Source organism: Mixophyes fleayi, chromosome 4 (assembly GCF_038048845.1).
Source record: "Mixophyes fleayi isolate aMixFle1 chromosome 4, aMixFle1.hap1, whole genome shotgun sequence".
NCBI lineage: Eukaryota > Metazoa > Chordata > Amphibia > Anura > Limnodynastidae > Mixophyes > Mixophyes fleayi.
Genome location: NC_134405.1, coordinates 219,717,824 through 219,745,489, shown reverse-complemented (window position 1 = coordinate 219,745,489; position 27,666 = coordinate 219,717,824). Strand labels below are relative to the sequence as shown.

The 27,666-nt window shown below is 39.9% G+C and overlaps 1 protein-coding gene across 1 annotated transcript in view; it reads left to right on the top strand.

Moving 5' to 3' along the window:
• The window catches only part of LOC142150074 (uncharacterized), a 124,665-nt gene extending 97,261 nt beyond the window's left edge, over positions 1-27,404 (top strand). The window contains exons 14-16 of the mRNA XM_075205318.1: positions 3,028-3,191; positions 5,115-5,231; positions 26,885-27,404. Coding sequence (XP_075061419.1) covers positions 3,028-3,191; positions 5,115-5,231; positions 26,885-26,958 — 355 coding nt within the window. The 3' untranslated portion in view covers positions 26,959-27,404. The remainder of the gene's footprint in view (positions 1-3,027; positions 3,192-5,114; positions 5,232-26,884) is intronic.
• Positions 27,405-27,666: the final 262 nt, after the last annotated feature.

The window sequence follows — 27,666 nt, the reverse complement described above, 5'->3', positions numbered from 1 at the left end:
ACCTGCTCTTGAAGTCAACTCTACCAATTCTTCCCCAGACATGTCCACTGTTAACCTTTGGGAGGCCCGTAAGGTCCCACTTATTGGCCTGTCAGCTGCCAGATGTAAGGCTGAATCGGATTGTATTACTGAACTGGAGTTGCAAATCACCTCACTCACAGCATTGCATCAATGGTTCCGAAACGCAAAACTCGGCTAAAGTTAATTTCCCTGCGTGGGCAACTCCATCAACTCCTCTCCAAAAAGGCAGCAAAAACCCTTCTTTGGCTACACCACAAATATTATGATAAGGGAGACTGGGCAGATAGAATATTAGCAAGTTGAGATATAAACACACGCGCAACCATATCTCCTCTACTAAGACCCCTTCTGGCGATCAAACATACAATCCTAAGGGTATAGATGATGCATTTAGGATTATACTCGAAACTCTTCAACATTCCACCCCATATCCTAATACAAATGTCCTGTAATTTAAGATCTTTGATTTTCAATCTTCCCTCCACATGCCCAAACTCACCTCAGCTCAAGAAATTGAACATATTATTAAAGAACTGAGATACACCTTAGCCCCTGGCTCTGACGGCTTCACAGAAATCTATTCTAAAACTTTTGTAGCTTCCCTCCTGCCCATGCTGCTAGAACTTTTTAATTCTATGCTTCTAGGCTCCAAGTTTGACCCAGCCAGCATCCGGGCAGATATTTTGGTGATTCCCAAGCCTGGACAGAACCCTTAGTCTTCTAGCAATTATAGGACCATATCACTTTTAAATGTGGACCTTAAATTGTTTGCTAACTGCCTGAACTGTGTTATTATCTCACTGGTCCATCTGGACCAGGTGAGATTTGTATCCGGACGCCAGGCTTTGGACAATACACGTCATGCCATTGACCTGACTTATGCTTCCAACCTGCACGGCACTCCCACACTGCTTCTAGCTCTGGATGGATTAAAGGCGTTTGACAGGGGGGATTGCCCTACATGCGACAGAGCCTGGCAGGTCTCTGGGAGGTATGTTTTTGCAAGCTGTAGTGTCCCTGTATTTTAATTCTACTGCCTCTGTCTTGGCCTATGGTTTTTAATCCTCCTTCTTCGCATTTCGTAGTGGCATCCATTACAAATGTCCACTTTCCCCTCTTATATTTGCCCTAATGATCGAACCCCATGCCAGCACAATTAGGCTCAGTCCCATCATATCAGGCATTTGTCTTGGCTCCTTTGAATATAAGCGCTCACTATACGCATATGGCATCCTTCTAACCCTTACCAATACCCTCATATCTCTCCTTAACTTACTGAATGACTTCACCCTCTTCGGCGACCTCTCCAATTATAAGGTCAACACCTCTAATTCCGAAATGTTAGATCTCCATATTCCTCCGGCGCAATTTTAAGGCCTTAATTCCAGCTTTGACTTTCGTTGGCAATCCACTAAATTGAAATACATAGGGATTTATCTCACTCGTAGAATTTACCGTCTCTCCTTGCAGCTATTAAAGCTGACCTTCTCAGATGGGATAAACTCAAAATCTCCTGTTTTATGACACCATCAGATGTACAGTGACAGATATCCACCAGACTTTTACTTAAGTGTTTCTTTGCTCGCTCCGCTCATTCTCCAGAGGCCTCATTTCCACCTTCTGTTGCCTTATCTTGCAACACAAATACCTCCCCAAAAAGCCACATCACTCAAATTGGAGGAGGACATGGGGAATGCTCACTCCTGAGGACTGGGACAAAATTCCCCTAAATATAGCTAAAGCCTTGATTTGTGTAAAAATGAGCAAAAACGCTTAGAAAGTATATTATCGTTGGTACCTGGTCCCCCATAGATTACACACTATTTATCCGGGTACCTCTCCATTGTGTTGGCGCTTGTGTGGTCAGGCAGGTACCCTGTCCCACATTTGGTGGCACTGTTCGAAATTAATCCTGGGCTTCTATTCATTCCCTTATTTCTAATATCACTCAAGTCTCTCTCCCTGCCTCTCTCTCCTATTCCTTACTACCTCATCCCTTGTCCAATGTCCCTAAACATACTCAAAATCTTATTACACACATACTAAGCTTGCGATCAGGGACTTCTCACCTCTTTGTCTGTTTTACCCGTTTGTTTATTAGTGTACTGTGTTTGTCCCCAATTGTAAAGCGCTACGGAATATGTTGGCGCTATATAAATAAATGATGATGATGATGATGATGATGATGATACTCAGTGTGGTAAAATGTCAGCTTGCACTATTTTGAAAAAGATCCAGAACAACCTTTTCTCTCTTCCATTATCTACCGCATCTGGCAAGCCTATCATATGGAGTATATTACAATCATCATGCATCATACTCCGGTCCCATTTACCCGGCTCTAGAGCCCCATGACAGTATTCCATAGCTCTCCCCACCCTTGACATTTTGCATTTTGCATTTTCTTAATCCTCCGATTAGCAATATGCTGCTCATATCACTCACCTATACCATTACATTCTATACTTGTCAGCGACTTCCCCCTCTCATTTCTTCTCCTTTCCTCTATTTCTTTCTCCTCTCCTTTTTTCCTAACTTACTTTCCTTCAATTTGCAGTATTAATCATGCATGTTGTATGTCTCTCTTGAAGCCTTGCATATAGATATATATTTTAAATGTCCTGTTTTAATAAATGGTATCTCTTATATATGAGGATGACAACCTTTCAACTCATAACGTGTTATGCTTTGTTTGCTTTTGTAATATCCAATCCAATAAAAAATATTTAAAAAAAAAAAAAAAAAAAGAAAAGAAAGTGAGGATAGAAACAGATAGAGGTAAATAACTAAAAAGAGGGAAATCTACATTTATATCATTTTTATGTAGCTTTTTATTTTATGTAATATTTGTTGAGAGATTTAAATTCATGTTGTCAGGTTTATTTTAATACAACTTGTGATGCATTTTCTTTAAAGGATGATATAATAAAGTGTTATCTTAACTATAGTGACTAATGCCAAAGTATTCCAGAATACAGAAGTAATTTGATTTCTGTTCATTGGCAGTGCTCTGCATTTAGCTGCTCTCCACATTGAAAATTATGAGATTTTGAAATTGCTCCTGTCAAGCGGTGCTAAAGTGGACACTCTAAATAATGATTGCATCACTCCCCTGTTTAATGCCGTCATTGCATCAAACTTCCATGGAGCAAGACTTTTGATTGACTATGGTACAGTATAAAATGTTTATGAAATGATTACATTTAAAATATAGTCTTATAGACTATATATGGCCTAGCAAACTCTGAATGAGGAGACATCATGAAAATGTATAATATATATATATATTACATAGTCGGATATCGGTTCCTAGAGACGGGGAAAGGTAAGGTGGATGCTGCCAATATCCTAAAAAGGGTCTGAACCCCCAAAAAGTTAAACGGAAAAACAGTTCAAGGAAAGGGCAAAATGGGAAGGGTTCTGGAAATAACACGGTTAATGTTAAACCTAAAATATAACAAGAAACCAGTAAGGGAATGGCAAAAGTCTTCCTCAGTGTAACAACTAAAATATTGATGCAATTACAGAACCAAAGGACAAATAAAAAGCAGGATTAAAACCTTTAGTGGTAATCCTCACTCCGTTGACACATAACATGTAAAGAAAAGAAAAGTGAGAGAAGGGGAATAGTGATAGTGAAATACCATCTGGTTTGTTTATTGAAAACATAAATAAAATGAATCGCACTCACATTTTTGTTATATTCACAGTAGGTTAATTTATATCTCCTTTAGGCAGGTAAAACATCATTCAGTCACAGGCTAACCTGGTACATTATGTAGCTGATAGGGAGAGGACCACAAAAGATAATTGTTTTGCATGTAGCCTCTAGGTCACCTGTTTGAGTAAGCAAAAAACTTCATACAGCTCCATATTTTTCAACCCAACGGAAATATGTTCTTGAACCCTGCATAAATTGTACAGAGAGAGATTATTTATTTTAAAGAGATCATGTCACCTGGGTATAGAAATAACAATACATGCTCCTTCTGTGCCTCCTTTGCCAAGGAGAGTGCATAAAAAGCAATGTGCAGTATATCATCATCTTTTATTTATATAGCGCCCCTAATTCCGCAGCGCTGTACAGAGAACTAACTCACATCAGTCCCTGCCCCATTACAATGTGAGTGTATGATGATGTGAGTGTATGACAATAGCTGGTCAATGCTTTGGAGTTGAGGCACATACTGTGCTATTTTCAATCACAGAGAGCACCCTACATGTGCACTCTCTAGGCAGATAAACTGTTTTATACATGCATAGTAGACAAGACACTATGCAATAAGACTGCAGGTGATTGATTTATTTTAAAAGGCTTAGTCATGTAAACCACATTTACAATACAATAAATTATTTTTCATAAATTAGTAAATTGTACAACTTATTGAATCCTTAAAAATAGTCTAAGGTAGTCGCAAAACCAGTTAATGTGATGGTGCTGCTTAAGTAGCTAAATATAATCCAATTAGTATTTGAGGCATTTTTTATTTACTTTGCAAAGTGGTGAATCTTTAGGTAACAAACGTATTAAGTTTAAGATTTTATGGTCCTGTTAAGTTCATCCTTTTTATAATTCAACTTTGTTTAAATTTAGAAAATGCAGAATAAACTAAAGCAGAAACATATGTTTGTTTTTATTAAAATAATAATGTGTACTTAGTTCTATACATTGAGGTGTTTTAATGAGATACCTTATTACTTTGCAATTTCTATTAATAGTGCCACAGTTTTATGTATGACTTGCTGTTTTTATTATCTAATAGTATAATTGCAAGGCCTTTCCCAAAATAGTATTTAACTGTATGCAGAGGGACTGTTAGCTTGTTATAAAATTCTATTTTAGTAACAAGGAGAACATAATGTTTAAAGTATCCTCCATAGATTAGAAATTACTTGGCACATTTATGTACATGTGAATGTTATAACACTCATTAAACTCGTATTGCACAATACATATGCCACAATCTGGTCTTCTGCTGCTAAATATAAAGCCAGAATGATAATTACCGATGTTGAACATACACAAATTAATTTAAAGTCTGCCTTCAATGCCTCCCTGTGTCATATTTGGATGATTATGTGCTTTTTCTTAGGAGCAAATTTAAAGCATCAGGATAATAAAGGTCTTACTGCTTTTGACTATATCAAGAATGTTGATGACTGGATTGCATGTGAAAGTTTCAGCGATGAAATAAATGAATTGCTGAAAGGTAAAACCGCACTTTGATCATTTTTATTTTAACAATACTGATTGCAACATTAATTTATTTATTAAAAGAAAATAAGCATGGATGGCCATTTCCAATCAGAGGGTATAGTGCATAGAAGTGCAAAAAATGTATTCCTCTTTTGTGATGTATCTTGACTTTTGTATAGTTGTGTATTATACCATTGTATAAATCAGCAAAATGGTGACTTCTCTAAAGGCATAATTGTTAGTCCTGAACAATAGGTGGAACAGGAATGATCAATGCATGTTGCAAGCATGACCTATTTAAAGTACATACCCTAGTACAATAACACATTTTAAGCACCAGAAACTTACTTAATGTAACAGGAAGTATATATAATAAATCCTACAACATTGCTATGTGAAATTACAGTTCTTAATATACATTTTGATCAAACTGATCTACCACACCTTTTTCTAGAATAAAGGACTTAACTACTGAATGATATTAACCTAGTGACTACAGATGATGTTGGTAGGATAACCTGTGGATAAATAGGCATTGTACTGGGCCATAAAATCAGTACTTTACGCAAAAGTCTCCAAAAAGTGTCTTAGATTTGGACTGCTGGTGTATACTCACTGCTGGTGTATACTCACCCTTTTCTGACCAGTAGTACCTTGTTATGGTAGATGTGCATTCACAATTTCATCAAGATATGTACTAAGAACCTTATTTTAATAAAGATATTAACCTTATTTTAATAAAGATATCATGCTACGTAGCAAAGTTGCAGTTTGTTTCACCTATATTTCTTAGGGCTTAACATGTGCACTTGCGCACTATGGGCCTGATTCTTGTCTGAACTCATCAACATGAATTCAATGTCCATGTTTAAAAAGAGCATACAATTTGAGTGTAGTTCCGTCCATATTCAAATCCAAGAAACCACTCGATTTGATTCTGGGTGGAAATACATTAATCATTTTTTTACATTAATTACATAAAGAAGATTTCTGGACATAAACATCCATCAATGTCATTTGCCTGTGGACATGAATTGCCTGCAATTGTGCTCATAGGCGTAATGTCCATTTCTGTGCATGCACAGTGCTGAATCACGCAAGATAGGCTGCTCAAACGAACATTTGTCTGAAAATGACTCTGACTCTATGTTTGTATTTTATATAGCCAGAGCAATGTAGCTTATTTTCATACATTTAATTAATTAGTGTTGAACAACTATTATTGAGCATATTAAACTAATCACAATACTCAAAAAAACAGAACCAAGATGTTGCATGCATAATATTTAAATTAACTATAACTAGCAGATAAATGTCAGACATGTGGACACTCCCACTGTGAATGATGGGGGAGGCCTTGATTGCAACAAATAATACTGTACTTTTTTTTTTTTTTTTTAAATCCAGTATTTTTATTGAAATTTTTTAAGATATAAACATACTAAACAACAAAAAGAAAAGAAAAACAATCGCATACATATCGGAATTAAATGGCGGAATTTACAAGATTACATTAAAGCATAATAATAATAAATGTGCTATATTCATTCAGGATCATACATCGTAAATGCTTATACATAAGTATGTTACACATGCAGGGTTTATTACATGGACTCAGATACTTATTATAAGAACTGCGGTAGCCATACATTTAAGTAGATAGAGCATCTGTACTAGATGACATAGGATAGAAGGGAGACTCTAACCATCTGTACCATATATTCTCAAATTCCTACAGAGCCTGTCTGCTAGTATGAACAAATCTCTCGTGCCTTATGGTGCTATTGACCAGTGCCTTCCAATTTTTAACCGTGGGACTCGTCGGGGCCAACCACAGCCTCACTATACAGACCTTAGCCAACATCAATAACTGTGAAATGTACATTTTTGTCAGTTTATTAACTTTCCCCTTCAATCGGAGCCCAAAGAGACAAGTGGCCGGTGAACTAAGAGACACTTCAATTCCAGTAACCTGAATACATCTCCTGATCCTTCGCCAGAAGATTTGTATACATGAACACTCCCATAGAAGGTGCCAAAAGTTAGCATTGATCGAATTGCATTTCGGACAGTTAGGGGTAGCATCCGGGCAAAATTTTGCCAATCTAATAGGGGTAAAGTAGGCCCTGTGTAAGATAAACACCTGTATTTGTTGAAATTTTAATGATGAAGTATAACCTTTAGTACTGTCTGTAACCATTTCCCACTCCTTGTCTGATAAAGGGCCAATATCTATTTCCCACTGATTCCTCAAACCATCCAAATCATCTGCAGTGGATTCATACAGAAGACATGAATACATTCGAGAGATCAGACCTCTATAACCCAAGGCCTGTAATTGTTTCCTCAGTGGACCCACCCCAAACACCAAAGTCTCCCCTTTAAATTGTGTGTTTAGGGCATGTCGTAACTGAAGGTAAGAATAAAACATTGTTCTGGGTACAGAGAATTCCCCAACCAACTGTTCGAAGGATTTAAGTACATTTGTATCATAAAGCTGACCTAACGACACCACACCCAACCGAGACCACTCCCTGGCCCTCTTCAGTGTATTCAACTTCTCAAATTTCTTTGCCCCCCAGATAGGAGTATATGGAATGTGTGCAACAAAGACTTTTGCATTTTTATCTACAGTAGAAATGGCAGATCTGTTGCTGGCTATAGCAGTGTGCTGGGGAAAAAAATGTTGTGTGTATGTTCCTTGCAGAATAACCCCACCTTTTCAAGCACCTGTTATGGCCTATAAATTGATTTGAGCAGCTTCCACTTTTGTATATGGATCAATGTCAGTTTGTTTCATTATTTTATTACAGATTGTCCAAATCTTAACTGCCTGAATCAGGAGCGGAGGAGCCCGCATACCAAGCCGCCCCACCAGCAGTGACTGTAAGGGAGTGTGATTAGAATTAAATTGGTGTACCAACACCCAATGTAGCTCAAGGTAATCGGGGTCCGAAACCCATGCCTTAAGGTGGACCAATTGAGAGGCAAAATAATATAATTTCAAGTTAGGAAGTGCAAATCCACCAGAAGATCTGGATCTATACAGCGAGCAGAGCTTGACCTTAGCCCTTCCCCCTCCCCAAACCAATGAAATCAAATAGCTATCAATGCATCGGAAAATGGAGGGTGGAATATATACAGGTGACTGCTGGAGTATATATAAAAACTTTGGCTGCACCATCATCTTAGTTAAATTTATCCTACCGGAGACAGAAAGTGGGAGCTTCTTCCATACATGAGTTTTTTCTTTAATGTATTTGATCTGGGGCCGCAAATTAAGTTCTACATATTCAGCGGGGGTATTAGAGATCCATATTCCCAAGTATTTGAATTTCGATGCCCATTTTAACTGTAAGCCTTCTGGCATTGTCACGGGACACTCCCATCCCAGAGGGAACACGCTAGATTTATCCCAATTAATTTTTAGGCCGGAAAAAAACCCAAATCCATCAACCACCCGCAGCAAATGTTTTAGGGAAGTGTCGTGATCTGAAAGGAACAACAGCATATCATCTGCATATAATGCCACCTTATCATCTCTGTGCTCTGATCTAAGTCCCACAATTTCTCTATCATGCCGGATCTTACAGGCCAGCGGCTCTATTGCTAATGCAAACAGGGCCGGAGACAACGGGCATCCCTGTCTAGTACCCCGCTCTAATTGAAATTGTTGATAAAGATGCCCATTGACACAGACCCGCGCCACTGGATGTGAATACAAAAGTTTAACCCATTTTATAAATTCCGGACCCACTCCAAATCGGGACAATACCTTCCACAGGTATGGCCACTCCACCGAGTCAAACGCCTTGGCTGCGTCCAAGGACACCACAACTTCGCTCTCAGAAGAGGGTGACCGCACCTGCAGGAGAGTATACAGCCTTCTAAGATTGATAGACGTGGACTTGCCCGGCATAAATCCCGTCTGATCCGGATGAATTAATTCCAGCACCACTCTACTTAACCTCAAAGCCAGTAATTTTGCTAGAATCTTAACATCATTTGACAAAAGTGAAATCGGGCGGTAGGACTCAGGGTACAACAAATCTTTCCCTGACTTAGGCAGCACCACCACTATTGCCTCTGCCATTGAAGGGGAAAGAGCGCCAATCTCACCCAGCTCGCTGAATGTATCCAACAACCTAGACACAAAAAAGGGCCGGTGTTTTTTATATAATTCAATTGGGATTCCATCTACTCCAGGGGCTTTACCATTAGGGAATGACATAATAGCTATATCAATCTCTTCAAGAGTAAAGGGTGAGTCCAAAAGCTCCCTACTATCATCGGAGAGGACAGGAAGGGAGATACCATTCAAATACTGCTGTAACGTATCCATGTCATATCTGACCTGTGACTTATATGTATTCGTGTAATATTTATGAAATACCTCAACAATATCAGGCATCAGATACTTCTTAACCCCACTGTCATCACAGATAACCGGTACTGCTGCATCTGCCCTCTCCGCCCTTGTCAGATAAGCCAGGAAGCTACCATTTCTATCGTCCTCTGCATATCGTACATGCTTAGAAAACAAAAATTTACGTTTGGATTTCTCAAATACATACTCTACCCACTCTCTCTGGGCCAACTGCCCTGTTCCCCTTGCAACCTCAGTTTTGTCCGCAATGTATTGTGCTTCTAAGGATTTACACTTTTTCTCTAATATCTGCTCTTTTTGTCTGGACGACTTTTAATTTCAGCTATGCCAGCAATTAATGTCCCCCTTAGGAAAGCCTTAAAAGCGTCCCAAACTATAGGTGGCCTTGCTGTTACCAGATTATCTACAAAGAAGCCTTCCCACTGTGTCACCAAGGTTGCTCCTGTACCCATCAAGGAGAGCCAGAAGGGATTTAATTTCCAAAAGGACTGGCCTCTATCAATTGCAAAATCAATAGATAGGCAGAGGGGCGAGTGGTCAGAGATCCCCCTAGCCCTATATTCCACGCTCCTCACCAGCGGTACCAGAGAGTGTGACAGCAGAGCCAGGTCAATTCTTGAAAATGCATTATGTGATGTAGAAAAGCAGGAGAACTGGACCTCCTCTGGGTGCCTCAAACGCCATACATCTACTAACCCCATTTCCTCAACCAGAGCAGAAAAAGCCGACTTAGAGTTGCCAACTACAGCATTTTTCTCTCGCCATCTGTCCACCTCTCCATTTATCACATTATTAAAATCCCCTATACAAATGGCTGGAACATCTGGGAACAATGCCATAAATTCTCCACATTTCCTTAACACCTCACCATTATACGGTGGGGGTATATATACAGCTAACAGAATCACTGGAACCCAATTAATGACAGCCTTCATCAGTACAAACCTTCCCCCTGCATCCACTTGAATTTTTTCCAAGGAGAAGCAGAGACGTTTATGTACCAATATAGAGACCCCTCGAGAATTACTCGTGTACGTAGAGTGGTATGCCCTACCTACCCATGCTTTTTTAAGGGCGAGTATTCTATCACCGTGTAAGTGAGTCTCCAATAGACAAACAATATCAGGATCATTTTTTCTAATTTGTCTTAGTACAAGAGAATGTTTCACAGCATTATTTAGGCCCCGCACATTCCAGGAGAGAATTTTTAGCTCCTTATCAGATGTACCAGAATACAAATAATAGTAGTCCCTCTTATCTCACTACCCCACATCCCACACCCCTGCAGAGCATACATTGACATACTTATAAGCACATATAATCCTTGTCTATATATTTGCGATAACATTAAAACTACCCACAACTTAAATAACTTTAATACTAAAACCATACCCCCACCCTGTATACTCCACCCAACTTAAGTATACCTTAAACCCTAACTAAAATTACCTTAAGATAATCAGCAGGCCAGCACACTACCAAAAAAGGTCACCCGCCAACCCGCAAAATACCAGAAAATAGAGGAAGGAAAAGGAAGGAAGGAAAAGGGGCGAATTGAGACAAGAGAGGAAAAGAACGGCCTTAAAGTTTGAAAATCACAGACCCCACCTGAGCGAAATACATGTTTTTTTTTTTGTACCACAGAAGAGAAATTACATTATGTATAGCAAATAACATGCATAATATCAATGACAAATCAGCAATGTCCAAAGGACTATCAGGAGAGACATAAAAAAGTGCTCATCCAGCATCAGCGTCCAGCAGCAGCTAAGCGGTCCAACCAAATTGCAGCCTCTCGGGGAGTATCAAAAAAGGATGTACGGCCCTCCGAAACCACTCTCAACCGGGCAAGGAAAATCATGGCATATGGGATCTGTAAATCTCTCAATCTTCTCTTCACGGGAATGAATTGAGCCCTATTCTTTTGTACATCCAGAGCGAAATCAGGATACATTGCTACTCGCTGACCATTGTATTCCACTGAACCTTTCTGCCTAGCCAAGCGTAGAATGGTATCTCGGTCTTGATAGTGCAACAATTTGGCTATGAAGGTGCGTGGGGGGGCTCCAGGAGGGGGTGCTTGAGTTGGAATACGGTGGGCCCGCTCCACTGCGAATTGGGCTGTAAATGAATCTGTACCAAACAGTTGGATTAACCACTTTTCCAAGAAGGATTCTGGGGAGACACCTTCTGCCTTCTCGGGCAATCCAACCAACCGAATGTTGCTGCGACGCAAACGCCCCTCCATATCCGTAAGCTTTTGTTTAAACAGAGAGGCTTGCGACTCCATAATCTCCAACCGGCCCGCAACTGGTGCAGAAGTGTCCTCCAATGTAGACACACGTGTCTCCACTTCACCCACTCTCTCCCTGATTTTTTGCACATCTTGCCGGAGAAGAGAGAGATCCACCTACACCTCTCCTATTTTATCCGTAACATGCTTTTCAGATGCCCCAATGGCCTGCAGGACCTGCTGTAATGTAACTTCAGGGTCCGCCAATGGAGCCGACAAAGGGGGGGTAACGGGATGTGATGCATCTCCTGAACCAGAGGCTGTAGTGGAGGAGCGAGCAAAGCGGTCCAATTTTCCCACTGCGGTGGACTGGTTATGTTTGCCCATAATTTCACAGGAAAGATGGGATGATATTTATCCTATAAGCTTATATGCAACCCTGTAACCTGTATAGCTTTAATTACATATAGATGTACAGCTCAGATTGTATTGCTAGCAGTGCATTGCAGCCAGTTATCTTCACAGAGAAGGGTATATCTCCTCCAACAACACTGATAATGATAATCAAATAAGTCCAGAGCCCAATTCAGTTACTCCTCACTTGTACAAGGATATAAATGTACCTGTATCAGATGGATATCACAGGCTGTGTTCACCTAGGCCAGTATGTGGTATTACAGAGGCGCTATGTCCCAGCAGTCATCAACTGCCACAAACTGCCACAGACTGCCTGTAGTATTCCTCTACCCAGATGCTCAACTCTTTCTCTCCCAGTCTCGGGTAAAATGGCAAGAGCACTATCAAAACAGGTACACTATGTACAGCAACTATTCGGATGCACAGTTTTGGGTCCAAAAGTTTCTTTATTCCACTATAACGGATATCAACAGGATATCTGGGATGGAGAGCTCGTAACTGTGCTTGCTACTCCATGCTCGTCCAGGCCACGCCCCCAGTATGTACAGTATGTACATACTGTACTTTTAATGACTAATTTCAATATGGTGTCATTTGTACATCCTAAACACACAATATTAACTGGATGCACTGTTTGTTTTAGTTATGGCTGACTCCATGGCAGCCATAACTATAGATAGTTTGCTTTCCCTGGTTAGGCAGAGACAGGTAACAAACAACACACCTCGGATGCTATGAAAGTCTGCTCCTCCACTTCTCCTGTGTCTTCTCCTGTCTCTAGCATAGGTAGTGCATGTTGCGTTTATTATTTTTCTGTGAGTTGGGCTTATCTTTATTGCAGATCGTGGCGATCCGACAGTAGTGCTGCAAGCTGTGGAGATTCCTATTTTCATATCCCTGTGGCTGCCCATCACAGGAAGTTTTTCAGATTTTGTGTACTGGGCCAACAGTTACAGTTCACTTGCCTGACTTTAGGGCTTGCAACATCTCCAAGGACATTTACCAAGGTACTAGTAACTCTTATAGTGAAACAAAGGGAAAACATGTCAAATTATGGACTTATTTGGACATTCAACTTTCTTGTGGCTGGAGGTATGGAATTCAGTTTCAGTTGCAAGACTGCACAATTTATACATTTTCTGAAATAGCATAGCTGGATTGGGAACAAGTTGAAAAGTTTTCTTATCCCATCATAAAAGATTAAATTATTGGGTGTTCAGATAGACACTATGCAGAGCAGAGTGCCATTGTCACAATAAGGTCTATCAAGATCCAATACCTAGCACATCAACTGCAGGCTAAGAGACAAGCATCAATTTAAAAGGATCTGGGGGGGGGCTTGGCATGGTATCCATACTGAGGTCACACACTTCTCCTCTGCTCCGTAAACCGAGCAATTTTCTGGCAGAGTCTATTTTCCTCTTGGCCCCTGCTATTGGGCCTGTAAACTGCATGGGCAATACGAACTGACTGCTTATTGGGGCGTCCCTACTGCATGTGAGACCATGCTGGCCTTCTTTGGCCCTGGTTCTTGGATTCCAAAACAACTCTGACATTACAGGCGTCTCCCGAAGCTATCCCCCAACCTGCCTGCAGAATGGCAGGCGCTGCAGTGTTAGAGTTCCCAGAGAGAGAGTTTTGGCGTGCACCAGCCCGCCGTAGGCCACACTGTGACTATCTCCTGGACCCCAACAAGCACCATCTATACCTTTTCTGGCATCCATCACTGAGAGGTATTGTCCCACCCGAACAGCACGGGGCCTCTGCCAGAACACCCATAATGCTACCTGTGAGTACCCGAGCTACACAGTCTCTCTGGAGTGGTTTGCTGCATGATGGCAAGACCGCTGTACTCCTTGCAACCTGACCTGAGCTACCAGCCTTTCAGGCCCCTCACTGGTGCCACATTCTTGCTGCCAACACCCCATCATAGCCAGGTCCGCCCTTTCACTTACCTGATTGCCCAGATCTGTTCAGGCAGCTACACACACACTCCGGCTGGAATACAATGATTCTTTGGCTGGGTTACACTGCCTTCTATTGGTGGATACTGAACACAGCCAGTGAATATTCTGGTCTTTGCCAATTGCCACTCACACAGACAGGAGACAGCAATGAGTGCTCATCTTTACCATTCTGCACAATTGACCCTCCCTCCATTTTGGCATGTGGGTGGCACTATTATAATGACTATTATATTGACTTTCCCTCGCATCTCAGGGGAACTCTCTAAGAGCACATACAGTTGAGTTCAACTCACAGGACCCCCACATTGGCCTTGAATGAGTCTTGGGATCAATTGCTCAGTAACAGAGGCCACTATCCACCTCAGGCTGCCGGTTGGTGGTGCTCTGAATCGTCACTCCTCCTGCTGGCTCTTCTTTTAAACACACCATACCCCCCACTGTCGTGCTACATGTAAACCTGTTACCTTCAGCCAAGACACGGGCGGACCCTTCTCATTGTTGCCAAGGCTTGTGTGTGTCTTTTTGCTCCTCCCTGTGTGTTGTCCATACCTCCCTTTCCCTCCCCCCATTTTTCAGGACTCCATAGCGCCTTCTCCAGACCAACTATGTTCAACAAGCCAAAGAAACTTGGTCAAGGGAGTTCGTCCAACTTTTTTGGAACAAAATCAAAAGCCTCTCTCCCTAATCAGATCATACTGACATGCCTGGCTCTCCGCATCCCGCTGAAGTTGAGCTAGGCCCACATATTCAAACCATTATGAACAACATCCAAGAAGGCATTAAAGTGCCATTTCTTCAAGAACTCTCTAAAGCAGTCATTGATTTCAATTCCGAACTAACCTTGTTGGGCAACAGGACGAACGCCCTAGAAATGAAAACAGATGACCTCTTTAGCACACAGATTGTACTTGACAAAGAATTGTCCTGTCTTCATGATAAGGTTTAGGCCTTGAAGGAGAACAGGAAGAAAATCTAAAAATCGTTCCCGTCATATCAATACCCACATCAGAAATGTTGCAGAGAACATTTCTCTCCGACTGAGTCACTCTTTTGTTACAGAATTATTTCTCCACATACTACTGTTCTCTCCAATGTGGACTGTCTTATGGACCATGTGCACAGGGCTCTTAGAGCCAGACCCGCATCCGTTCAACCTCCACGGGACATCATCGTCCACTTGCATTACTTTCGCACCAGAGAACATCTATTAATGGCGACTAGGGACAAGCCTGTGACTTTCTTCAGAGACATGGATATCCAGCTTTTCAAAGACCTTGCACCGTTTGCTTTCCAGAAATGGCGGGACCTAGAGCCCATCACTAGGCTTCTCAGACTGTTATGTTCTTGCCCTTAGATTTGCCCTCATTTAAGATGGCCATGATTGCCTCATGAAGTTTCCATCTTGGATCTCTGATATGAACTTGCCCTTACAATAGCCCTTATCCAAGATGGCCAGAACTGTCTCAGGAAGATTCCATCTTGGATCTTATTTCCTGTTTGGGCCTAGAAAAGGCACTTCCTGTTATGCAGCCTTTGCTCGAGTATTGTGTTTTTGTCTGAACCAGATGCTTCCACAGAACCTTGCTCGCTTGTGATTTGGAATACAATTACTTGATACCTCTACATGATATTTATCTTGTTGATACTTTGGACTTGCTTGCTGGACATTTCAGATTTATTTCTGTATCAAAATAAATCCTGTTTACTACAGAACTACCTGGCTATTGGATTCCGTTTGTAATACCAGAAGTGTGACAGGATACTTGAGCCCAAAATGACGGACCCCGCCGGGACAGAACCATCTGCTTTACAGCGACTTTCAGATCTGAGTTTCCACATGCATTCTGCTTCAAGACAACTACAGGAATTTCATGAAAAATTTCAAGAACTGGAGACCCAGTGTACAAATAATTTTCAACTGCAAAACCAACAGGTAACTGAGCTAAATAAATGTTCATGAACTCAAAGATCAAATAGCGCTACAAAATGGAGTTGGTACAGAACTACAGATGCGACTTCAAGAAGTTAATGCTGTAGCACCTTCATCTGCAGTACATCAGCCCACACTCCCACTACCTCTGGCTCGATTCTCAGGTGATCGTAAAAAATACAGAGGTTTTATAAATCAATGTAATATCCATTTTGATTTACATCCTACTTATTTTTTGACTGATGTACAGAAGGTACATTGTATTCTTTTATTGTTGAAAGATGATCCTTTGATAGAAGCAAAAAGTCCCATATTACAAGATCTTTCTAATTTTATGGATGCAATGAACCAGATCTTTGATGATCCAAATCGAAGTGCTACTGCTGAGTCAGTTTTATTAAAGATGCGTCAGGGAAGACGTTCAGTGGCTGAATACACCTCTGATTTCCGAAGATGGACCTTGGACACAGATTGGAATTCGGCAGCTAAGCTGTCTGTTTATCGAAAGGGGTTATCTGAGTTCATTAAAGATGAATTATCTAGAGCTGATGCACCGACTGAATTTGAAGCCTTTGTTAAACATTGTATTGGTATTGATGCTCGTCAAATGGAGAGGAAACAAGATAGATGGGGTTCCATGTGGACTCGTCCTAATTATCCAGAACCAGCAATATCAAATTACTCTGGAACTCCTGCAACACAACAAATTGAGGAGTCTGAGCCAATTCAAATAGATACCATTCGCAAACAGATTTCTATTGAAAGAAGAGATCAACGACGACAAGAAAATCTCTGTTTGTATTTTGGTAAATCTGGACATTATGTATCTAATTGTTCTCAACGACTTTGCAAGACAGTTGCTACATTGATGGAACCTAAAGACTCTGACCAGGAATCTATTATTTCATGCTGCTCACATCAACTGAATGCTATTATTCTTCAAATCTCTTCACTGTCTACATTTGAGAGAGAGAACAGAAGAATAAAGAATCATTTTTCAATACCAATACAACTTGAGATAAACTCTCAAGTTTTTTCAACCATGGCAATGCTGGATTCAGGAACCAATGGCAATTTCATGGATATAAATTTTGCTAAACAAAACCATATAGAATTTCAAGAAAGAAAGACTCCTGTATTGATGGAGACAGTTAATGGGTCCCCTCTGAATTCTGGTCCCATCACACATGAGACAGAACTTATGTCCCTGATGATAGAACCCAATCATAAGCAGGAACTCACTTTTTTTCTCATCTCTTCTCCAAATTTTCCCATAATTTTGGGTCTCCCTTGGTTCACTAACAATAACCCAGCCATTAACTGGGAGTCTCAAACCCTAACGTTCAAAGATACTATCAGAGTGGTCCCTCTTGTACAAAAAGAGAATCAGATCTCAGTGTCCCCCTCTTCTGTGGAGGAACAATTGCCTGTTCAATATCAGGATTTTGCAGATATCTGTAACAAACAAAATGCTGACAAATTACCACCCCATCGACCATATGATTGTCCCATTGATCTATTACCTGGGGCTGCTATTCCTTTTGGTCGGATTTATTCATTAGCTGATCCTGACTTACCTGGAGGAAAATGAAACTAAAGGTTTTATACGTCCTTCAAAATCTCCAGCAGGGGCTCCTATTTTTTTTGTAAAAAATAAAGATGGTTCTTTGCGACCATGCATTGATTATAGAGAATTAAATAAAGTTACTATAAAGTACAGACATCCACTTCCTCTCATCCCAGAATTATTGGAAAGACTGCAGACAGCAAGTATTTTCACAAAGCTTAATTTAAGAGGAGCGTACAACCTAATACGCATTCGACCAGGTGATGAATGAAAAACGGCTTTTCGAACAAAGTATGGACATTATGAGTACCTCGTGATGCCGTTCGGGTTATGTAATGCCCCTGCTACTTTCCAACATTTTATAAATGATGTCTTTCGAGATTTGCTTGATCTGTTCATTATTGTATATCTTGATGATATCCTTATCTTTTCTAATTCTTTACAAGAACGTCAAGAACATGTTCGAATTATTTTACAATGGCTACGTATAAACCAATTATACATCAAGTTGGAGAAATGTGAATTCCATCGTACTCAAATAAAATTTTTGGGTTACATTATATCCCTTCAAGGACTGTGTATGGATCCCTGTAAAGTGCATGCTGTGGTAGATTGGCCCATACCTAAAAACGTCAAAGATGTACAACGATTTATGGGCTTTGCTAATTTCTATCGACGCTTTATAAAGAACTTTTCTGGAATTGCTGGCCCCATTACTCAGCTCACAAAAAAGGTTTCCTCTTTTCAGTGGTCACCAGCAGCTGATAAAGCTTTTTCCATTTTAAAAACAAAGTTCACATCAGCTCCTATATTAATTCATCCGGATCCTACACTCCCATTTGTTTTGGAAACTGATGCATCGGATTCAGCTATAGGAGCAGTAATTTCACAAAGAGTAGGAGAAAAAAATGTTACTTCACCCCTGTGCTTTTTATTCAAGACAAATGACTGCTCCTGAAAGAAACTATGATGTGGGAAATAAAGAACTTCTTTCCATTATAGCTGCTTTTTCGGAATGGAGGCATCTTTTAGAAGGTGCAAAGCATCAAGTAATAATCCTCACCGATCATCGGAATTTGGAATTCCTTAAATCAGCAAAAAGATTATCTCCCCGACAAGCTCGGAGGGCTCTCTTTTGAAGCCGTTTTGATTTCCTCATTTCCTATAGACCTGGATCAAAGAATGGAAAAGCTGATGCACTTTCAAGAGCCTATATGGAAAATCCTCAACAGGTAGAGCCTGTTCAAACAATAATTCCTGATTCAAATTTTTTGGGGGTTATTTGTACAAGTGAGTTATTAACAGAGATAAAGAAAGGATATAATACAGATTCTACCCTCATGAACCCTCCAAAAAATGTTAAATTAACTTATGACAACAGAGTCTGGCATATGACACATCAACTATACGTTCCAGAAAAAGCACGGTTCAAGGTCATGCAACTATTCCATGACTCTAAATTAGCAGGCCATAAAGGACTTCAGAAAACTCAAGAACTGTTAAGCCGTTCATTCTGGTGGACCAACTATAAGGAAGATGTAGCAAAATATTTATTCTCTTGTGCAACGTGTGCCAATGTAAGACTCCTCGTGCTTCTCCTTTTGGACTACTACAACCTTTGCCAATACCTACACGTCCATGGGATTCCATTTCCATGGACTTTATTGTAGAACTTCCGAGATCTAAGAATATGACCACTATCTTTGTGGTAATTGACAGACTGACAAAGATGGCTCACTTTATACCCTGCCAGGGTACTCCTACAGCAAAAGAAACAGCTGACTTACTAATAAAAAAAGTTTTTAGTTTGCATGGCGTTCCTAATGATGTGGTGTCAGACCGAGGCGTTCAATTCACATCACGATTTTGGAAAAAGTTTTGCAAATCCCTTGCCATTTTGGTGAACTTGTCCACTGCATTTCATCCACAGTCAAACGGACAAACGGAGCGAACAAACCAAACACTTGAGCAATTCCTCAAATGTTATATTTGTCACCTACAAGATGATTGGGTTGATATCCTCCCCATGGCTGAGTTTGCATACAATAATTCTCAGCATTCGTCTACAAGATTTAGCCCTTTCTATGCTAATATTGGATATCATCCAAATATATGTCCCAATCTACCTTGTAACTCTCCAATTCCTGCTCTGGAAGATAGACTGATTCTTATGCAAAGTAATCTTGACTTATTGAAGGAGACATTGAAAACTGCTCAAGAAAGATATAAACGTGATGCTGACAGATCACGAAGGGCTGCTCCAAGTTTTAATATCGGTGAGGAAGTATGGTTGTCAACTAGACATTTAAGGATGAAGATACCATCTTCCAAGTTGGGAAGTAAGTTTATTGGTCCATATAAGATCATTGCACAGATTAGTTCAGTGGCTTTTCGATTGGATCTTCCTGATTCCATGAAGGTACATCCTGTTTTTCATGTATCATTACTAAAACCTTCAGTTAAGAATCCATTTCCTGGTCACTCTTTGCCTCCTCCTGAGCCAATTCAAGTTGTTGAGCAAGAGGAATTTATAGTCGAAAAGATCCTGGACTCTCGTATGTTTCGAAACCAATTACAGTATCTGCTACGTTGGCAGGGATATGGGCCAGAAGATAACTCTTGGCAATCTGCAAAGGATGTTCATGCCCCACTTTTGGTAAAAGCATTTCATCAACAGCATCCTGGGAAGCCTGGTCCTAAGTCGTCTGGAGGATGCCGTTGAGAAGGGGGCATCCTGTTATGTTCTTGCCCTTAGATTTGCCCTCATTCAAGATGGCCATGATTGCCTCATGACGTTTCGATCTTGGATCTCTGATATGAACTTGCCCTTACAATAGCCCTTATCCAAGATGGCCAGAACTGTCTCAGGAAGATTCCATCTTGGATCTCATTTCCTGTTTGGGCCTAGAAAAGGCACTTCCTGTTATGCAGCCTTTGCTCGTGTATTGTGTTTGTGTCTGAACCAGATGCTTCCACAGAACCTTGCTCCCTTGTGATTTGGAATACAATTACTTGATACCACTACAAGATATTTATCTTGTTGATACTTTGGACTTGCTTGCTGGACATTTAAGATTTATTTCTGTATCAAAATAAATCCTGTTTACTACAGAACTACCTGGCTATTGGGTTCCGTTTGTAATACCAGAAGTGTGACAACATAACATCCGCTATCGCTGGGGTTTCCTTTTTCAACTTCAAGTCTTTGAGGCCAACTCCTTGCACTATGTTAAAACTCTGGACCAAGGTCAGGACTTAATTGCTAATTTAGATATCCTTTCTGTGATGCCCGCTCAGTAATTTGTATCCCGAAGTCCCAACCAGCGCTTCCGCATCCTGAGTGGTCCAGAGATTCACGCCATCGTGTCTGGGATGCCACTCTTCCTTGACAAGATTTTATTACACTCTGGTGCTCTGTCTTTTTCTTTTTCTCTTCTTTTGTCCTTGTAGGTGTAGTCCTTATGCGGAGATCATGGCCCCACCACTCCTGACTACACATGATCACCTGTTCAATATAGTTTTCTACATAATAAGATATAAATGGGAGCGCACTCTCTCTTGGTAAAGCACTACAACTGCTGTTCCTATGGTAAATCCAATATAATGCAAAAAAAGGGACGCGCAATATGCATGTGTGTCAGTGTAAAAACTACAGATAGTAATGGTGGGTTCAGAAGGAATCAATCAATATATGCAGTATAAGCGATTCCAATAAAAAACCTGAAACATATACCGTACCTATTTGAGAATGTTTATAGACTCTTGCAGAGGTAACTTGTGGAAAACCTAATTTAGAAGCTGATCGGGTACTAGACAGCATCTCTTACCCTAAATCGCTAACTGACTGATCTTACCCTAGTCCTCAGCGATGTGATGGCTTACCCGTGTAGTCTCCCAGCTCCTGCTTCTGTGTCTCTCCAGCTTGTTCGTTGTTCCTCTGACCCGCACTTGGAATGTAATGTCAGAAGTATGGAATCCTTCCTGGATCAAAAATGTTCAGTGAGCAAGCTCCAACACGTTTCATTTGCTTCGGGACTTTGTCAAGGATCAGTGTCTATATATTGTGTTTGTTGTTAGTTATTGCAGTAATTGACTTCCTACTGCCTTCTTAGTTTACTTCAAAAGGCTCATGTAAATGTCTGTTGAGAATTATACACGTCTATCCACCTGCTCCCTGTTTCTACCTTCCCTCCCCACCCCTCCTTTTTCCCCATCCCCTATACCTCCCCACCTTATTTCCCTGCCCCTTCTTCCCCATTTTTCCTACTTTCTCTGGAGGCCACTTCAGCAACCAGCAATCAGAATAAACTAATCAGACATATACTCTCACAGATTATCTACAGACTGGCTGCAGCTTGCATCCTCATCTTTCCAGACTATAATTAACAGAGTATGGCAGGTACATCGCATGGAGTTCATGACCAGCATTCTCAAAACCACCTCCAAATATTTTACCAAGGTCTGAAACCCATGGCTATCTTTATTCCAATTTTGCTCTCCCTTCTCTTAATCCTGTACTGTTTCCTGCCCCTCATCTGGACTCTTCTCCTACTTTCTCCTTGTCTTCTCCCTCTCGGAGCTAGCTACACCATCTCTTTCTATCTTCTTCTCTTTTTTCCATTCTCTCCACCCTACTCCCTCCAAAATCTAGTTCTGTCTACTTGACTTATTTGTAGTTTATCTGGGATCCTGTTATGATTTAGAAAGCTTTATGCAACGGTTGTTAAATATAAGTGTAGTTGAATACCTTTGACGCCAGTTCTTTCTTTTGACCTTTCAGAAAATAAGTTAAAAAGCAAAACAAAAAGGATCTGAGATTGTTTGGGATGTTCTCATCCACCATAGGAATAATACCATGGGCAAGATGGTATACCCGAGACCTTCACTTGGAGCTCATAAGGAAATGGAACTATAACAAGATATTTCTGAAAAAGGTCATTGCCTGGCATAAACCACCATCTTATGCATTCTCAGCATTAGCTATACTAGGGGAACAGAGTGTTGTAGTAGATTACTGCAATCGAAAGCAGATTCACCCAGGAGAATGGGCTCTGCACCAGGATGTATTCCAGCTACTAGTGAAAAGGTATGGCATTCCTCAATTAGACATCATAGTGACAAGAAGAAATGCAAATATTCCCAGGGTTTAAACTCAAAGCAGAGGGTACAGATGTTCTGACCATTCCATGGGCATGTCTTCCCTACATTTCCACTTATCACTTGCATGCTAAAAAAGATCCAAAGAGGAAAAGACAGAAGTGATAGCAATTCATCACCATTTATTTATATAGAGCCACCGATTCTGCAGCGCTGTACAGAGAACTCATTCACATCAGCAATTCTTCCATTCTGGCCTCGCTGTCCCTCGTTTCCTTGGATATGCTTAGAGAACAGTCATTGCCTTTACCCCCTCTTCCAGGCCTATTGTCCAAAGGTCCAATTCTGCCTCCATATCCAGAGAAGCTGGCTTTGATGGCTTGGAGACTGAGAAGAACCAGCTCAGAACAAAAGAGCTGTCAGATCAGGTAAACAATACCTTATTACAGGCAAGAAAGAAAAATTAGTCAGATATACAGTATATTACGGGATCTGGTAGCAGTTTATTTCCAGGTGTGGCACCAGATTTAATCCAGGAACAGTCACCATTCCACATATTCTCCAGGATGGGCTTAGCAAAGCACTTGCAGCATCCAATCCTAAGGTACAGGTATCAGCTTTGAGTTTATTCTTTAACACCAAGTTACTCTCAAAGATTTGATTGAGATTCTTCCAGGCAGTAAAGAGGATTTGTCCCTCCATAAGACCTTTTGTGGCTGCATAAAACCTTAATATAGTTCTAAGCACTCTACTGTCTCATCCTTTTCAACCTCTGCAGAAAATCTCCTGGAGATGGATGACATTGAAAGTTTTTTTTCTTGATAACAATTACATATGCTTGCAGACTGGGATAGTTATGCCAACCCAAAAGGGGTTTAGCCTTGAAAAAGCGAGTAGAGAAACGCGCGTTGGCGTTCGCCTCTCTGTGTGAAATCATACCACTTATTGGTTAGACTAGACAATTTATCCAATAATAAGCGAGTCATTTAGTATCAGTTTTGATCAATATCAATGGGAAATGAATCGACTTTAATCTAGCAGGAAGACAGGAAACCTCCTGCCTAATCATGATAATTAATTTATAATGGGTGCCTAATACAGTGCAACAAGTCAATGGTTATCTAAGAGCCCTTAATTTAGAAGGGACATAACATGATAGTTTCTTCTAATAAACAGAAGTGAAATATTTCAATTTAGGAATAGCGGTGGCCATTTTGGGTAATTGCAACAAAGATATAAAGCAAAAGAATTAACAAACTATAGGGATACTGCCCACTTAATCTGATAATTACTGGTACTGTTTATAAATGACAATCCAGTATTTTGTCAGTGATGACAATATAATTAACATAAGGATCACTATGAATATATAGGAGCCAACGGCTAAAATTTATTGACTCAATCATTACAATTGCCGTCTTTCTTTATAAACCACTTCAGTGCTATGGAGAATAACCACTTATAAGTTATATACAACAAAGTGATTTTTTGGAGGGAATATCACACAAATATAAAGACATACATAGGCGGTAACCAATAATAACAATAAACTTATAATTGAATAGACAGTGATATTTTATTGATTATACAATTTAATACACATAGCGAGGCTGGTAGTAATTCCACCTTTTAATAAACCCTTTATTTTAATTTTTAAATTTTTTTTGTTTTGTTTTTAATATTCCACTACAAATAAATTGTTGATGAAGTGAGAATTCTTTTTAATGAGTCTAATAAAGTAATTAATTTTATATATTATTGAAGATTTTCACTGCGTGCCCCGTATAGAACATTGCTTTCTTTTTTGGGTTCTAAAATATAGAGTGGGATAGTTACAAGCAATATGGTGCTAGCAACCTTTTCTCAATATCTACTTGGATGAAGTGGTATTCAGAGCCAATCCACAAGTTCTGCCGAAAGTGGTATCTAGATTTCACTTTAATTAGGAAGTAGTGCTGCCATCCTTTCTTTTATTCACATAAAAAAGATGAAAATGAGATAAACTGCATTCACTGGATCTAGGGAAAGCGATTTCCATATATCTGTCTAGAACAGAAGGAATCAGAAAGACTCCTTGTGCTGAGAGCTAGGCCCAGTAGAGAGCATTCTCCTAAGCAAACAATCTGCAATTGGTTTAGAGAAGCATCAAACAGGCCTACAAGAGTAATGGTTCCAAAGTGCCAGAGATCCTGAGGGCCCACTTAACTCAAGTGGTCGCATTTTGGGTAAGTAAGACCAGGGGGTAAATGTATTAAGCTGAGAGTTTTCCCGCGGGTTTGAAAAGTGGAGATGTTGCCTATAGCAACCAATCAGAATCTAGCTATCATTTTGTAGAATGTACTAAATAAATGATAGCTAGAATCTGATTGGCTTTTCAAACTCTCAGCTTGATACATTTACCCCCAGGTCTCTAGTCATACTTTAACAAGTCATTCTAATCTATATATCCTATCCATCGCAAATGCTTAGTTTGGAAGATATGTTTTTTGTTCAGCTTTCAATTAAATGTTTAATTGCAGCACATCACCACTAGGAACAGCAGCTATTTATATTAAAACGCTAATTCTGCAGCGCTGTACAGAGAAGTCACATCAGTCCATGTCCCTTTGGAGCTTTCAACCTAAATAAACACGCACACACACACACGCGCACACACAGACTAGGGTCAATTTAATAACAGCCAATTAATCTACTAGTATATTTTTGGAGTGTATATTTGTCTGGGTTTGTTTATTATGTGATTCTCCTTATTGTATAGGTTTGGTACATCCCATAGTTATGGCTGCCATGGATTCTAACGGAGATAAGAACAGTTTATTCCTTTTCTTCAAGAGAATGCATGGCAACCCAATTTCCCACTAGGTCTTTTATTGCTGTGTTTATATTTTTCAGAAGTAAATTTGGGAAGTCACTCAAAGAAATAGGGGAAGGGGAGGGGCTCTCTTATATACCACCTGGGTTTTGTTTTTTATCATCAGTCTCTACCTAACCAGGGAAAGAAAGTTACAGATAGTTATGGCTACCATGGAGTCTTTCAAAGATAAGGAATGAAATCATCCATTCTTGTTTAATATTACAAATAATGACAACAATCTCAATCCAAATAATACCTACATACCTAAACATCAAACTTATGGGAGAAAAGCAAAAGCACAAAGTAAGTAAGATGAGCTAAGAAGAAATATATGTCCCTCATAATGTTTGAATGTAGCAAATGTAAGATCAATAACCTATTTGTTTAAAGGCTAGCGGTTGAGACCGGACTATGCTGCTGTACCAGGTGTTAGGATTTGTTCACACTGGTGTTTATTGTCTAGTCAGAAAGTGGTATTGTCAGGATTCCCTGTCTGTGTCTGCCACTTGTAAAACACAAGGTGACTTATAGATCATTGATTATGATGGTCACTGTGCCTCCCCACTTGCTCTAGGTCACAGTGCGCTTTACAAAAAATGTTAGTGAGTAGGAGCCCTATAGTTTTTCCACAATTGTGCTCCCTAACCTATCATGCCTCCTGCTACTTTACACATCCATGAGTAGTAGCCTATAATAAAACAATTGTTGTTATGGTTATAATACTGTATATAGTTCCTATAAAACTAAAGATCTATGTTAACAAGTGGGCAATAACTTCAGGCCTGGAAACCTTTCCATAAAGTACAATATTATGTTGCTACCTGACCAAATTACCATTAAGCTGCATGTGAATTTGGTAATTTACCATTTTAAAACTGTTTCATGAAGGAATGTCTTCCTTTACAAAACTCTGAGACTCATCCACTAAAGTGTATTTTGTCCAAGTACAACTTTGCCATATTTATGACAATCTTCCATAGTAACAGTATTTAGTTTCTCCATTAATAGTTTTTAAACAATTGACATCACACCTTTAGTAATAAGTCTGTTTGTAAATCTGCTGTTAAGAAAAAGGGTCTGATTGTCAATATGTATATATCAATACAGATTTAGCTTTATTTAACCTATAGTATTCCTTAAACTGGAAAATATAAGGGAAAAGCAAATAAATGCTACTTATATATATGCTAATAATAATGCAACTCTGTTTCCAGCTTATGACCTGCGACAGTCCATTCATCTGGTGAGACGGGTTGCTGACCAAATAAAGATGAGGAGAGCTACTTAACTTTTTGTTCCAGGACTGCACATCATATGCCTCCACTTAGAAGACTACAGTATATTGCCATTAAGAAACTATGTTCCAGCATGAACATTTCATATATTAAAGGAGAAAGAAAACATAAGAATCTTATTAATAACATACACTAAAGAGATTTGATTAATCATAACCTTACTGACATAAATTGAGACATGGCATGATATGCTATCCTCATTAGGCTACAAGCGAAAGAATTGCAGTGGCTGCAAAAAGTTTTCACTCCTTTTGACATTTTATTTTCTTACATTATGAAATCAAAATGTTTTTCTTGCAAATTCTTATCACTGGCCATCAGTAAACACAATGTAATGTCAAATAAAACAGACAATAATTGATTACATAAGCATTCACCCCTTTTGGTACACCTAGATAAGCCCGGCAGCAATCAGTTGGCTTCATAAGTCACATAAATAATGGAGTGGAGAATACCTGTGATTGCAGTATATCTGTATACAATTAAAGTGTTTCAATGGTTTTAAAGATATATACTCTTGTCTGTGTAGGTCCCATAGTTGCTCCACCATTCAGGGAAGGATATAAGCAGGGCCAGTTCCACTATTAGGCAGCTGCATAGGGCATCAGGGCTCTAGGGGGGGCTTCACTATGGCTTGGTACCCACACTAACAATATCTCAGAATGAAACACATCGGGGTCTTAGCCACACTTACCTAATCC